The sequence below is a fragment of the Belonocnema kinseyi genome, chromosome 3, assembly GCF_010883055.1.
Source record: "Belonocnema kinseyi isolate 2016_QV_RU_SX_M_011 chromosome 3, B_treatae_v1, whole genome shotgun sequence".
NCBI classification, from domain to species: Eukaryota; Metazoa; Arthropoda; class Insecta; order Hymenoptera; family Cynipidae; genus Belonocnema; species Belonocnema kinseyi.
Genome location: NC_046659.1, coordinates 8,506,689 through 8,520,649, shown reverse-complemented (window position 1 = coordinate 8,520,649; position 13,961 = coordinate 8,506,689). Strand labels below are relative to the sequence as shown.

Sequence of the window (13,961 nt, the reverse complement as noted above, 5' to 3'; positions counted from 1 at the left end):
ACCGTTGCGTCCGCCAATCATCAGCTAAGAATCAGTCATCCCTTCCCGGCCTCAAGTCCAGTGGTTCGAAGCCAACACGTGGTAGATTTCGCGCCAATGGAAAACCGCCTACAGGTTGGAAGGAAGGAAGTGAGGAGAAAGAACAGCAGCGAGGCAGACGAGCGGCGTGTGGCATCATCGGTCTCTCTCTTGACCGCAGAGATTCCTAATTTAAGTTCGTGCGTTAACTTCTTTGTCTCTTCCCCCCCGCTCTTCGTAAGTGAGTCCCCTCGTGCGGTAGTCGACACGCCGGGCACGCGTCTCACTAGTATCGCTTGTAAGCTCGGGGTGTGGACCTCAGTGTCAAATTTTTTTAATCAACTTTTCCGTCGACTAGAGCTTCCTTTTCTTGAGCTAGGACTTGAATCTCTTTTGTAGTGACTCAGCCGGGTCCTTTTTTTACCTTTTCTTCTTATTATCATAGAACTTTAATTACCCTTGGCTGGATCACTATATTTAAAAAGTAGTTCTTATTTAATGAATTGCCGACTGGTGATGTTCTCTTCGCCTTGTTATCTGTGATTCTGTGTCATGTCTAATTATGTATTATTCGGAGTTTCTTCGTATGTTACTTTTTTTAATGGGAGTACCTATTATAATCCCTGTGCCGACCCTTTACTCATATAACTTCCCGACCCTTCATGCAGCCTTTTCTCGTTTTCGGTTTCATTATAACTGTTCACAGTTAATTTTTGTGTGTGCCTTCCTTTTGCCGACCCCTTTCCCCTTCTTTTTTTGTTAGATCGCCTATTAATTAAAGTCAATTTTTTTTTCTTTTCACCGGATTTCTCCTAGTTTTCGTTCAACTACTTCCTTTTAAATACCGTTCTGACTCTAATACGATATTTTCTACATGTCACTGGTATCCTATCGTTCGTATTTGACCTCTTCTTATGTATTCCATCATCATTATGTAAACACGTTATTGGACAACTGTACCTTTCTATTTTTCTTTGTCATTACATTCCTTTTTTATTATGAAGTTTCTTGCCAAGTTTTATTTAAACTATCCCTCCCCCCTCTACCTAAGGACCGAGCTAGCCTCTTGTAAGGCATTTTCTTTGGAATTTTCGTTATTTATCGCTTATTGGAAATTATCGTGTCGTATTTTTTCTTTTTTCTTTTATCATTCCGTCCAAATCGGGCTGATTTGTCCTCATCCTAATTGAAGTTTCAGGATTGCCTTTATGAAGGCTGGCGCCCGCAGGTATGTGTTTCATAATTTTTTTTGTATTACCCTTATGCGCGGCCTATAGGACCTAATTCGATTGTGAATAAAATGGCCGTGTGACAATATTATACAAACTAAAATTGTATTATAAGTCTACAGCAACGATTAAGTTGTAATTACATGTTGTAAAATGATATTTAATAAGGCGTGACTTTTTTCCAATTAAGGCCATGTGATGAGTGTAACAGCTGATCAAGTCAGCCCTAAGATCAATATTTTTCACCCATATTGAAAAATGAACGTTTAAATAACGCGGAAATATTTTCGGGTAATGTTAATCAATATTAAAGGACCGTTTGTGGCCTTGCAAAGAGTTGGAGGAAGAAAAAAGTTTATTTATGCAAATAATGATTATCGACGGACACATTTAGGTTTTACAGCAGAAGTTTGACTTTTAACTTTCTCTTATGGTAATCATGCAATCTTTTTTTACCCACAGACCCTAGAAGTTCGAAGTTGTCTACTCGCTGCGCTAGTGCTGCTTTGACACAGCTGATACCAGACTGATACGTATGTCAGACCAAATATGTTTATTTGCATTTCAAGTACAAACATTAGTTTTTGCATTATTGGTGCATAATGTTCGTGAGAGATTTTTTTTGTTTTGTCCCACTTTGATAAATATAAACCTCATAACTAGCCCATTGACAACATTGCGAATTTCTTGCAGGGTTTGACGACAGCAGGATCGGTATTTCCCCAAAATAGAAATTTAAAAAAAAACTTTTTTCACTGTTCTAATTATTTAGGACCAGAGACAATTTCTGGCATGCCTTCTATTTATCGTGCCAAATTTTTCGCAAGATATCTCATTCCGTGTGGACGTAAGTTGGAAAAGAAAACTTCCACTAGTATTTTCTTCAAAAAAAATTTTTTTCTCCAAATTTCCACCGGAAAAAAGCAGAGGCATGGACTTTATTACCTCATCTTTCATTTCCCAAACTTTCAGAGCGATACCTCATTTCGTTTAGACGTAAGTTGGGAAAGAAAAATCTCTTTCTCTACCATATTTTGCTCCCTTTCTAACTTCTTTTTCTTTCTGCATTTACTACCTTCCATACCTCTTCTTCCGTCCTAGCCTTCTCCGCCTCTTCTTCAAACCTTTTATTCTCTTCCTCTTTCCTTTGATCATACAACTCAGTATACTCTTTCTTTTTTTCCCTATATTCTTCCCCATTACTTTTTTTGTTTCTCCACTTTCTTCATTTCTTTCTTACCTCCTTCTTTCCCTTTACAGTCCTCATCCCATTCACTTCTATTCCCCCCTTTACTAACTTCATTTTTGTTTGTGAACTCTAATCCTCTTTTTATTTCTCCTATCATTTTTCCCATCTCCTCGTCCACAGTTCCCTCTCCTATTTTGATATTACTGACCTTTTCTCTAAACTGTTCTTTTCCTTCCGTGGACCAATCCCTTTCTCCTACACCTTTTACCTTTGCCCCCCTTTTATTCATATTGTTATTACTTTTTTGTCCCTCTAATGTCACTATTAGAGGAAAATGATCGGAATCAATATAATCACCTACCTCTGGTTTTCTTGACCTCTCCTCTTACCTCATCATCCACTATTACATGATTAATTACCGTTCCTCTTGCAACTCCTGAGCGTGTATATTCTTCTTTCTCATCTCCCTCTATATTTCCGCTTGAGATCAACAATCCCAACTCCGCCAAGCTTTTCAACAACTTTTTTCCCATTTAGTACTTATCTTTCGATTTTCTTTCTCTATATTCTCCAAATTTCCTTCCTCATCTGTCTCCTGTCCTCACATTGAAATCCCCACCTATTATAAGCTTTCTCCTGCATATCACCGTTCACATAAACCCCCACTACTTTGCACTTCTCTCCTCCCATCTTTAACTCTTATACTATTAATCCTTCTTTTTCTTCTTTTCTCTCTTTCTTATCTTTCCCTGATATATATTCATTCCTTACTCCCATCACCATTCCTCCAATTGCTCAGCCCTTTTTATTCTTAATCTTTGCATTTTGCACTTGGAATTAGTAACCTCTTGGCAAGCTTCTTCTTACTCTTTCTCGTCCCTTTTCATCTAGCCACGTCTGCATCATTATGTTTACATCCCATTGTGACAAATTCATCATAAACTCCCTATCCTTTCTCTCCAATCCTGCTATATTCTAGTAATATACCTTCCATTCTTCCCTACTTTCGTCTCTCGTCTCTTTTTCCTTCTTACTATTTCTTATTTTTCTATCACCCGTTCCTTCCTCTCCTAGTTTCCCTGCACCTCATTTCTTACTATCTCTTCCCTTTCTTCATCTCAATCCCACCATAATACGTCTATCTGTATTTTCCCATACTCAACCCATGTTCTTCTCTCTTTTTCTTTTCTCTTCTGCTATTTTCCTTAACTTATACTGCATCTTCCTTTCCACCCATGTCAAATCATCCTCTATTCTATCCGAGCTTCCATATAATATCCTCCTCTTTGTCATCACTTCCCTCTTATGTTTCCATTTCTTTAGTCTCACTAGTATCATTCTCTTCTCTATTCGCTTTTCTCTTCCTTCGCATCAATCCTTTTTAGTACTTCTTCAACTCCTTTCTTCAGCTCCAGTCCCTCTAATCTTATACCCTTTATCACTATGTTTCTTTTTCTTTCTTCCCTCTCTTTCCTTTCTATTCTTTGTTCTATTTTTCTCAGTCTTTCCTTCTCCGTATTCCCATTCTCACCCCCACAGAAATCCCGGTTCGAACTTTCTAGTTTCTGTATCCCATCTTTCACCTCTTCAACCTTTTTATTATTATCTTCCTGTTTGTTTAGTTTTTGTTCCAATGACTGCATCCTCGTTTCTAACTTTTCCCTGACTTATTCCCATTTATGTTTTTTTTCCCTAAGTTCAGCCATTTCCCGCCTAATTTCCTTCTTTAATTCCTCTCCCCTTTTCTCCTGCTTTTTTTCATAAATCCCCATGACTTCTGTCAACACTTTGCGTATCTATTTCAGTCTTTCCTCTTTCAACGGAAATTCAATTTCATCTCCGCTTCCTTTAGTACCCTTACTATTGTCATCCTTCTGTGCCAAATTCTGCTTTCCCGGGGGCGATCTAAACATTTTTGGATATTTGAAGCTCGACCCGATATCTTCCTTCTCTTCACTGCTTCCCCTCTTACCTCTCTTCCTTTTGATAAAAGCCTCAATCGATCCCACGCTTTTTGCTCTTAATCTCTCCTTTTCTAAAGTTTTCTTGTACTTGCCTCTTGCCTTCCTGTCTTTGATCTCCTCTTTCAGCGTACTAAACACTTCCTGCTCTAAATCCTTTTCCCCGCGATGGTTGTGCACGTAATATACCTTAGGTAAATTACATGAGGTTTTTGACGTAATTTACGCACGTATATTACGTCCTCAGTTTTTTACAAAACGTAACATACGTTTTCAAGATGGTGTCGACATTATGACATTTTGTTCCATAACTTTAAAATAGCGCCGGCAGCGGTATACGATATTATTTTGCATGCATGAAATTTAAAATGAATGAAAAAATTTATTATTCTACAACTTCGACAATGAACAGAAGCGGCAGACCGAGAAATCCATGTTGGGAAGAATTATCCTTCCTTTAAAACAAATAGTAAAAATGTTGCGTTTTGTCAGGGATGCAACCTCGTATTATCGAATACGGCTAAAGAAAGGTTAAGAAACCACAGGTCAATTTTCAAACCATCCGAACTGCAAATATCTCATAAATAAACAAACAAATCATTCAAGAATTTTCGCTGATTTCAAGACTTTTTTTCAGAAAAAAGTGCGTTATAATTATGAAAGCATTAGAAGAAAACCTGATGCAATTAGATGAAAGCAATCAAAATAAGAATTCTAAAATGAGTGGTGTCAGTGTTGATATTCTTGGTGATATTTTGATGTCAAATGAAGTTATCATAAACAACAACAATGTAAGTCGGTACACATAAGCATAATTCAAACAATTCTAATACTTTCTCAATCATAAATGATGAGAATGTAAAAAGTGAACTTATACCATGCTCTCTCCGACTCCACCATCTTTATTACGTTTATTACCTTTTTTACAGGTTTTTTACGTATAATACATTTTTTACGTATAATACGTCAGAAACCTCGACTGACGCGTCACTGCATAACCTTGGGTATCTCTCTCGCCTTTCTCCGTCGCTACCCAAACCTACTACTACTAACCCGATCAACCCAGTCCTCCCGCCCGGTCACAAATCTCAAACCAACCTAACCTCAACTTCTACAAAAATCTGTATCGATCCTCAAAAATATCTACCTCCCCTTTTCAATCTCGCAATTCCTCTATTAATCTCTCACATCCACACCCTTCTACACACTTGCAAATCCGCTCACCTCAAATTTCATAAAAAATATCAGAAAACTCAACATCAACAACTCCCATTACCGGCGTTCGACTCATTAGACCAAGGCGAAATAGAAAAAGTTACAGTAAAAAGGATGATAAGAGGAGGATTAATAAAGATAAGAGGATGAAGAAAGAATGGCGGACTTAATTACAGGATTCGAGAAATACTTACATAGGAGAAAGATGAATTTAAATGTATAAAAGCCAAAGGATAATGAGGTTTAGAAAAGGAGGGGGAAGGAAGAAAGAATGGACGGGTACATGCAAGGAAATAAAGTTAGAAGTAAAAGAATTTAAATATTTGGGATATATCTTGCAAACGAATCGTGATCATAGAGCTCATATAATAGAAAGAATAAGAAAAGCAGCAGAGGTAATGAAACAGATATGGGAAATAGGAAAAATAAGATTAAAAAAAATTAGAGGATAATGTGGTTATTTTATAAGCTGGATAATCAGAGATATGGGGATGGGAAGAAAGGAAGGATATTGAGAGTTTACAAGAAAAGTATATAAGGTGGCTACTAGGGGCAGACTGGAGGACGCCAGGGTATATGATGAGAGAAGAAGCGCGAAGGGATAAGTTAACTATTAGAGCGGGAAAGAGGGCATGAAAATTTGGGACAAAGCTGTGGGAAGGCAAGGGAGGGGAGTTGGTATAAGATGATAAAAAAGGAAGGAGTATCAAGGTATTTAGAAAATGGATGGAGAGAGAAGGTAGACCAGGATAGCAAGATTTAGATTGGGAATCTAGGTATATTGGGAAAGACGTAAGAGAGGAATGAAAGATAAAGGAAGCTTGCAAGAGAATGTGGTTAAGATTCTAAGAGAGGATGTATTAGGTGAAGGATGGAGGAAGGATTTTGAGGATCCTAAGGAACGAATGAGTAAGAACTAAAGAATGCATTCAATCGTAATGTAAGAGTCAAGTAGACTAAGATGCATTTGTGTTCTCATGCTCTCTCTCTCTCTCTCTCTCTCTCTCTCGCTTGCACTCTCTCTTTCGTTCGCCCGCTCACTCGTTTTTTAGTAAGTCCTACATTTGCGCTATCACAGGAAATAGAGATAAGGAACTAAATATACGACTTTATGTAAATAGTTGTAAATAATTGTACATATAGTAAGAATGAGATTTAAATATATATATATATAAGCGGAAAGATTGTAAAGAATGGAAGTCATGTAAACCCTTAGGGGACACATTATGAATAAAGAAAATTAATTTTTAACAAAAATGTTAGTTATTTTTAAACCAACTAGTTGGACTTTCAAAAAAATAGTTGAATTTTTAACAAATACTTACGAATTAAAAACGAAATACCATGATGTAATATTTGGAATCAATTATGAAAAACCAAATTATATTGGAATGAATTAATAAAAAAAGAGGCAAATTATTTTTATGAAGTTGTTATGCAGAAGTTCTGTAAAGAATTATTTATATTTGTAATAGTTGGAAGTCAAATTATAAGTATTTAAAAGGTCAAGTTTCGAAAGTGAAAAATTATAGTTATCACATTAAATTTCCGAAAGATTGTTTATGCTGCAGAGTTGTTCCAATAAAACATAACGCTGGATAAAAATAACTTAACTTATAATGTTTAAAAATAAAATATTAATTATTATCAGAGCAGGATGTTATTGCATCGTGCTCCCATAAGAATGACTTCAAAAGTGACTGCCAACAATGTAGACTAACTTATCATACAATGATTCAGAAGAAAAGGCGCCAATTTTAAAAACAGATTTGATTATATGTATTTTCTTGATGTAAAATAATACGTTCAATATCATCCCATAGAAAGAAATGAAAAATATTATCAATAATATTATTATGTAAATGGTCGGTAAGGACATTATCATAATTTATCCTAACACTATCTTGATATTCTTTTAGTCTAATGTATAAAGGTCTTTTTGTTTGTCGAATATAACATTTTCCACAATTACAAGTAAAACGGTAAACTACGTTAATTTTTTCTAAGGTTTCTAATTGATCCTTACCTAGTTTAAACATTTTATAAAGTTGAGATTTTAAACTGATAGTAGTGCTAATTTTTAAAGTTTCGTAAGTTTTTATACGATTTATACGCAGAATCTGTTGTTCTTTTTCATCCTATATTGATTTTCTCGGACATTATAGAATATTTACACAGATTCATTTTCTACCAAAATATTTGAATTGAAAAAAAATGAAATTTTGTTGACAAAAGAAATAAATTTTAAAACGATGAAAAACGAGTTTTTAAACAAGAAAAAATCTTGTAATTGTTGAATTTTCAAACAAAATAGATGAACTTTCCACGACAACTATAATATTTGATATTATTTTTAAAAAAATTATTTCAAGTCAAGCACAGTCGAATTTAAACAAAAAATATGACTTTTCACCAAAATAGCTGAACCCTCAACCGAAAGAAAATAATTTTCTACCCATAAATAATCCATAAACCTCTCTTAAAAGAAGATATACAAAAAATACAGAGTAACTTTATAGTGACTGTAATTAAAGACCCATGTTTATTGCAAGAAGATGAAGGCCATATGATGCTACCGCTGTCAAGGTTATAGCGGCGGTTCAATGATCCTTCCACGCTTGTATACATTTGCATAGCAAGCGTGTACCACCAATTACACAAGGCCCCCTATCAGCGATATTGACAAAACGATCCACGCCAGTAAATCTCCACTTGCTTGAGTCGCGAGTGGTGCGCTGCCATCCAAGCGAAATTCATAAAAGTACGGTCCTAGAAACCAAAAGATCAGATATGCCCGAGCTCCGACCCAAATGAGATTTCTCTGGCTTCTTAGTTCCCACGACTCAACGAACTCCGAAATGAACTTTTTGGTCCGTAAATCGTTCATTAACAAGAAACTAAATTTTATATGCTTTTTATAACTATTATAAAGTTATTTTCTGTTTTAAATTTGAATCTGTTGTCTAATTTCTCAAATCATCCTCCTTCAACATCGCGGCTCCGACATTCATCAAGTGAGCCCAAACCATTCATTGCGCGTTGTATTCAGTTTATTATACATGTATACATATATCAGTGATTTTACTTTACAAGAGCGACCCCGACCAACATTTAATGTCTCTCGAGCAGAGTAAAATGAAACGGTGGGGAAAGTGTAACATCTAGAGTTTCAGCTTGTTCCTCTCTCACAGCACTGGTCTAAATTGTTGTGTTAAATACGACTAAGGTATGAATATACATATGTGGGTGTCCCCATTGAAAGAGTCATTACGTTCGGTTTCACTTTAGGAGATATTCGCGTTATTCTAAGAAGAAGTCAAAATAATTATTTTCGGGTTTGAGTGGAGGATCATACCAGGATCTGTAGTGAGTATATTGAGACTATAATCATATACAACATACTGATTTCATTCGCCAAGCTTAGATGTGTTTTTCTCGAAAAACAGTATCTCGAAATTCAGTGTTAATAGACCGAATACAATAAAAATTCAGAGTAGGCAAAATCTCGCGAACTCGTAAGATCGCTGGCTGAAGACCTCGTGGACCAAAAAAATCTCGCGCGGCTCGCAAGAGCCATGAGGCCCGCACTAAACCAAAATATTTTATTGTTATGCAGGATCGTCTCCTATTAATTAAATTTCTTTCTATTTAGAGAAAAAATTTTGAAATCGAATTCCTGAGATTCTTTGTTTCTGCGAGCTTTTTAGGCTTTCAAGCTTTTTTTGCCTCAGAAGCCGGCTCGCGGCTTAACCAGACCCGCACAATAAAAGCTCGATTTGCGTGTTTCGAGATTTTGCACACCCATATTTGAAAAGAAACAATTCTCACACATGCACTTAGGACTCGCGATAATTATTTACACACTGATAGAAGCGTAATCATTTATTTTAATATCTAATATTCGATGTGAATTTAATCAAGCTATTGTAATTTAACCCAGCAAAATAATGCAAAAATTATCAATCATAACCAATGGGTATGTTCAACACATAGTTCTGTCGGTAGAATGCTATGCTAGAAACTGTTTTATTTTATTTACTATCACTAGTTCAAGAAATATTAATTCTGTTCAATTTTTTTAAAAATTTGGATGAAGCATTTCAACTCGTCGTGATCTTTTGTGATCGAAAGGACAGAGAGTAATTATATACCTAAAAACCACTTTTAACTTGCATTTTAGTATAATGGAGAAAAAAATTCCTGACACTAAATTAAATTCCCGGTTAGCTACCCTGCTTAATAAGTATAAGGAAAATGAAAACATACCACGTCCCGTAATTTGCTTTCAATCTCGTCAGATGTAAGCTTTTTACTCAGAGGTGTCTTCCTGAGCAACATATCACAGTAATTTGCTAGTAGTTCGGGACATTTAGACTCTGGTTGGCCACTGGTATTGCTGGTTGGTTTAGTGTTTATAACATTGAGAGCAACTGCAGCTCCTTGTCGAAGCGGTAGTTCCAGTCTAAATACAGTAGCATCATTTACAACGAGCTTGTATGCTTTATCTCGGGCAGTCAAGAAACGTGGATCGTCATCAAATGCCTCTTTCACCAGAATCGAGAATCTACGAAAGAGATCGAGTAATCTTTCGACATACTTTTCCGAGTCCTGAGTAATAACGTCCACGGCAGCCATCATATCGGCCAGTCCGGCACTTGCTATGTGATCTTCCAAATCTCGTAACATAGGTACGACACCTTCTGCCACTCTGTCCATCAGCTTCAACATAAGCCGCAGTTCTAAAAATAATATTAATTTCATGATTTCACTCGTGACAATTTTAAGTTCATTCACAACACAAACTCATAGTAGGCGAACCGTTAAAGCAAAAAAATAGAACCTTACTGTCAGTTTGATGATGTTGTATCATCCGCGAACATTCTGCAAGAATAGCAGGCTTAAATGTAGCGACTAACACTCTAACACAGCAATCGGTTAAAAGTTGTACACTGGCACTGTTTGGCTCCAAATACTTTTGCGCCCGCAATTCTTCTTCTCTCAATTTTGCTTCGGCATAACGCATGTAATTTTCCACGCCATGTAACGATAACTGTTCTGGCGCTTTTACCCAATAAAATGCTTCAGTGGCTTCTATGTAAGCAGCCTCAAAGTTTTCCCTGTATATTTGTAGTTTGTCCGCCGTATTTGAACAAAGATTTACTGTAATCATATCAAAAGAACTTAATTAAATTGAAATAGTACATTTTTCGCGTATATTCTTAAGCAGTATTCTGCACTAAATATATTGCTCTAATATTTATCTACAATTTTTTAAGTTATACCATATGATTCCCTGACTCCTATAACTAATTGCGAGTCGAAAGCCTCTCCATTTCTTTCGGCTCGCACTAGTCTCATTGCTGAGTCCTGAAGTCTCTGTTTTATTTCCCCAAATATAGTTTGATTCCAACTGTCTAGCATTAACTGTAAAAGAAATTAACACTTTTATACAAATATGATTGCTTGAAAAAAATCTGTAAAAGTCTGAAATAGCAGAACATGATTTGACCTTTCTTACGATGCTTTCATCACAGTTGTTCTTCTTTGGGATACTGGAACCTTGTTTTCCTGATAGAGATGTTTCCAATTGCCTAAAAGGGGTCGGTAGATAATTACATTGCGTGAAGAACTTTCTCCACTCTGCTATGTAAGCTTTCAATAATGCTTGCTCTTCTTGATGAGCCAAGACTCTCTAAAATAATGGGTAAAAAACATATTTTACATTAAATTTTTTAACAAGCAATAAGATACAAAACTCAGAAAAGTGAAATAGAATGAGGACGAAGATGCAAAAGCCCCCCTCTTCATATACAACGAATAATTTACCTGCTGGGCTTGTTTAATAAAATCCATTATATCTTCTTTCAAGGCATCGCGTAACTTTGCAGGTCCTTTTTCGTCCCAGAGGCACACCAAATGGACAGAGTAAAATAAATCTTGCCATTCTCCTTGCGTAACAGGCTCCTGTTGTAGTAATTTTAATATAATAGGACGCATGCAAGGCCATTTGTCTTCGAATGTGTATTGTCCTCGATCCTAAACATTAAAAAAAAAAAAATTAAATTTAGATATAAAATTATGTAGAGCCAATACTAGACCGGATATGCCACGCAATATGTCCCCTTAGAGTACTCTCTGATAATAATGAAAAGTATAGAACTCTAAATGTCGAACACATGAGTCATGGTACAAGCTACAATCGCGTGCATCACTACACATAAAAAGACCGAACATTTGGAACACATGCCCCAGAACTTACTCAAATGGATTGATGTGTTATAAATTCATCATAGCCGAACGTCGAATTTCAATAACAAACTTGAACTAGAGGTATAAGCAACTACTAGAAATCGTTTGTGCTAATTTCAACTAGTGTACATTCCTAAAGGTTATCAAATATGTTTGCTTTCGAGGTTTAAGGGTTTATATCCATTTGTGTTCGGCAAAATGAGATATTCATGGTTTTTTTAGCCATATTGATACTGCTGGGTATTGATGAGTACATGTTTCGAGGTGCGTGTATACATTTTTTATTAATTAAATCTTGACCAAAAATATTTCATTAGTATATTCCTGTACAAAACTCTTGAAAGAAGGCTTTCACAAAATTTTGATTCATACAAAAATGGCGACGATTTTTGGGCCAGAATGGATCCTAAAAAATCGAATATTTTGGGAAAATCGTCACCATTTTTTTTCTAAATCAAAATTGTGCTAAATCCTTTGTTCACGAGCTCCGTGTATGAATATGTTAATGAAATCCTTTTGGGTTCTTAATTTTAGATGAGACGTTTCAGCGTTATCATAATCATCGTCAATTATGCTAAAAAAAGGTGTTTTGGGGCAACATCTATGTTTCACCCAGTTATCAAGATTTTCTCATTGAAAAATTTATAAAAGCATTTAAAAATATGTACTATTCGATACTCGGTAGTGTATTTTAATCAAATTTTGTTAACATCTCGAAAAAAATAATGAAAATCCCTTAATTTTCCCAAGCATGAGTAGATAAAATCCTTCAAAAGAATTAAAAGAAACTGGCAATTTTCAAGTTCTTGTCCCAATTGTAATATTATCTATACGGTAGCCAGCTGAATATTCCTTTGCGGTATTCCATAATGATATCTTTTATGGTTCCATTAAGAATGTCGACTAGAATTACATCGATTTTTACATAATTAGGGGATATTCCTGGTTTGAATCAAATCTGTATCAAATCTGTATTTTGATCTGAAATTTGGCATAAGGGAGTTTTCTGGGATAGCTGATTTCGAATTGGACGTCAAAAATTACAAATTGAAAATGTCGGATCCAATATGGCGGATGAAATTCAAAAATTTTTTATTTTGTCTGAAATTTGGTATAAGGGATTCTTGGGATATCTGATTTCGAATTTGATGTCAAAAATTACAAATTCAAAATGACGGATTCAATATGGGAACGAAAATCACAAAATGATATATATTTGTTTAAACTTGGTATAAAAGACTTTTTAGGGTCGTTGATTTCGCATTTGACCACAAAAATTACATATTCGAAATAGCGGATTCAATATGACGTAATAATTTTGAAAATTTTATACGTTTTTCTGAAACTTGATATAAGGGTTTTTTTTGTCATTGACTTTTAATTTGACTTAGGAAATTATTTATATATCAACGAATTTGTTCATTATGCCATCAATACGCCTATCTTTAGCTTGCAACATTTAATTTGAATGCAGTTCCCATGGTCTTCCGCGGGGTTGTAACAGGCCTTTAGAGACACCACTCTTTATTAAATTTTTGTTTGTTTGTGATTTTTTAAGCATAATTCGAGATCAAAGACCACCTTATACCAAATTTCCGACCTATATGAAACATTCTGAAATTTTGTCAGACAAAACCAAATATGGGCAAAAATATGCAGACTGAATTAAAGAAAATGTCATATCGACGAGATTCCACTTTGATTTTTTATATGACGTGGAGTTTCGGGGAACTCTCAAACGATAGCGAACGCATTTCGACCAAAATATCTTTTTTTGAGCTAAGTAAAATTAATAATTTCGAAAAATAAAACATGTTTTTAATGAATGCTGTACACGGAAATTCTATAGTCATTTACTTATTACTAATGTTGTAGTAACCTTAATATTTTACTATAATGCCACACACTTAACTTATCGTTATCGGTATTTTATTCCAGACCACTTTGTGAAACTCAGGATAGAAGCCACTGTTCGCGTATTAATTTCCTCAAGTTCCATTAAGTGTACCAGGTGTATACATATGAAACCGGTATTTTTTCAAGAAAAAAACACATTTATTTCAAGAGAATGATAACAAATATTTTATTCAAAGTATGCGC

At 35.2% G+C, this 13,961-nt stretch overlaps 1 protein-coding gene across 8 annotated transcripts in view; it reads right to left on the bottom strand.

Moving 5' to 3' along the window:
• LOC117168747 (cullin-5) overlaps positions 1–13,961 on the bottom strand; it is a 203,164-nt gene that overhangs the window by 106,170 nt on the left and 83,033 nt on the right. For all 8 annotated transcript variants that reach the window (XM_033354491.1, XM_033354495.1, XM_033354492.1 and 5 more), the window contains 5 exons: positions 11,439–11,648; positions 11,122–11,304; positions 10,895–11,036; positions 10,458–10,772; positions 9,879–10,351 (listed from right to left, as the gene is read on the bottom strand). In XM_033354491.1, the coding sequence (XP_033210382.1) occupies positions 9,879–10,351; positions 10,458–10,772; positions 10,895–11,036; positions 11,122–11,304; positions 11,439–11,648 (1,323 nt within the window). The remainder of the gene's footprint in view (positions 1–9,878; positions 10,352–10,457; positions 10,773–10,894; positions 11,037–11,121; positions 11,305–11,438; positions 11,649–13,961) is intronic.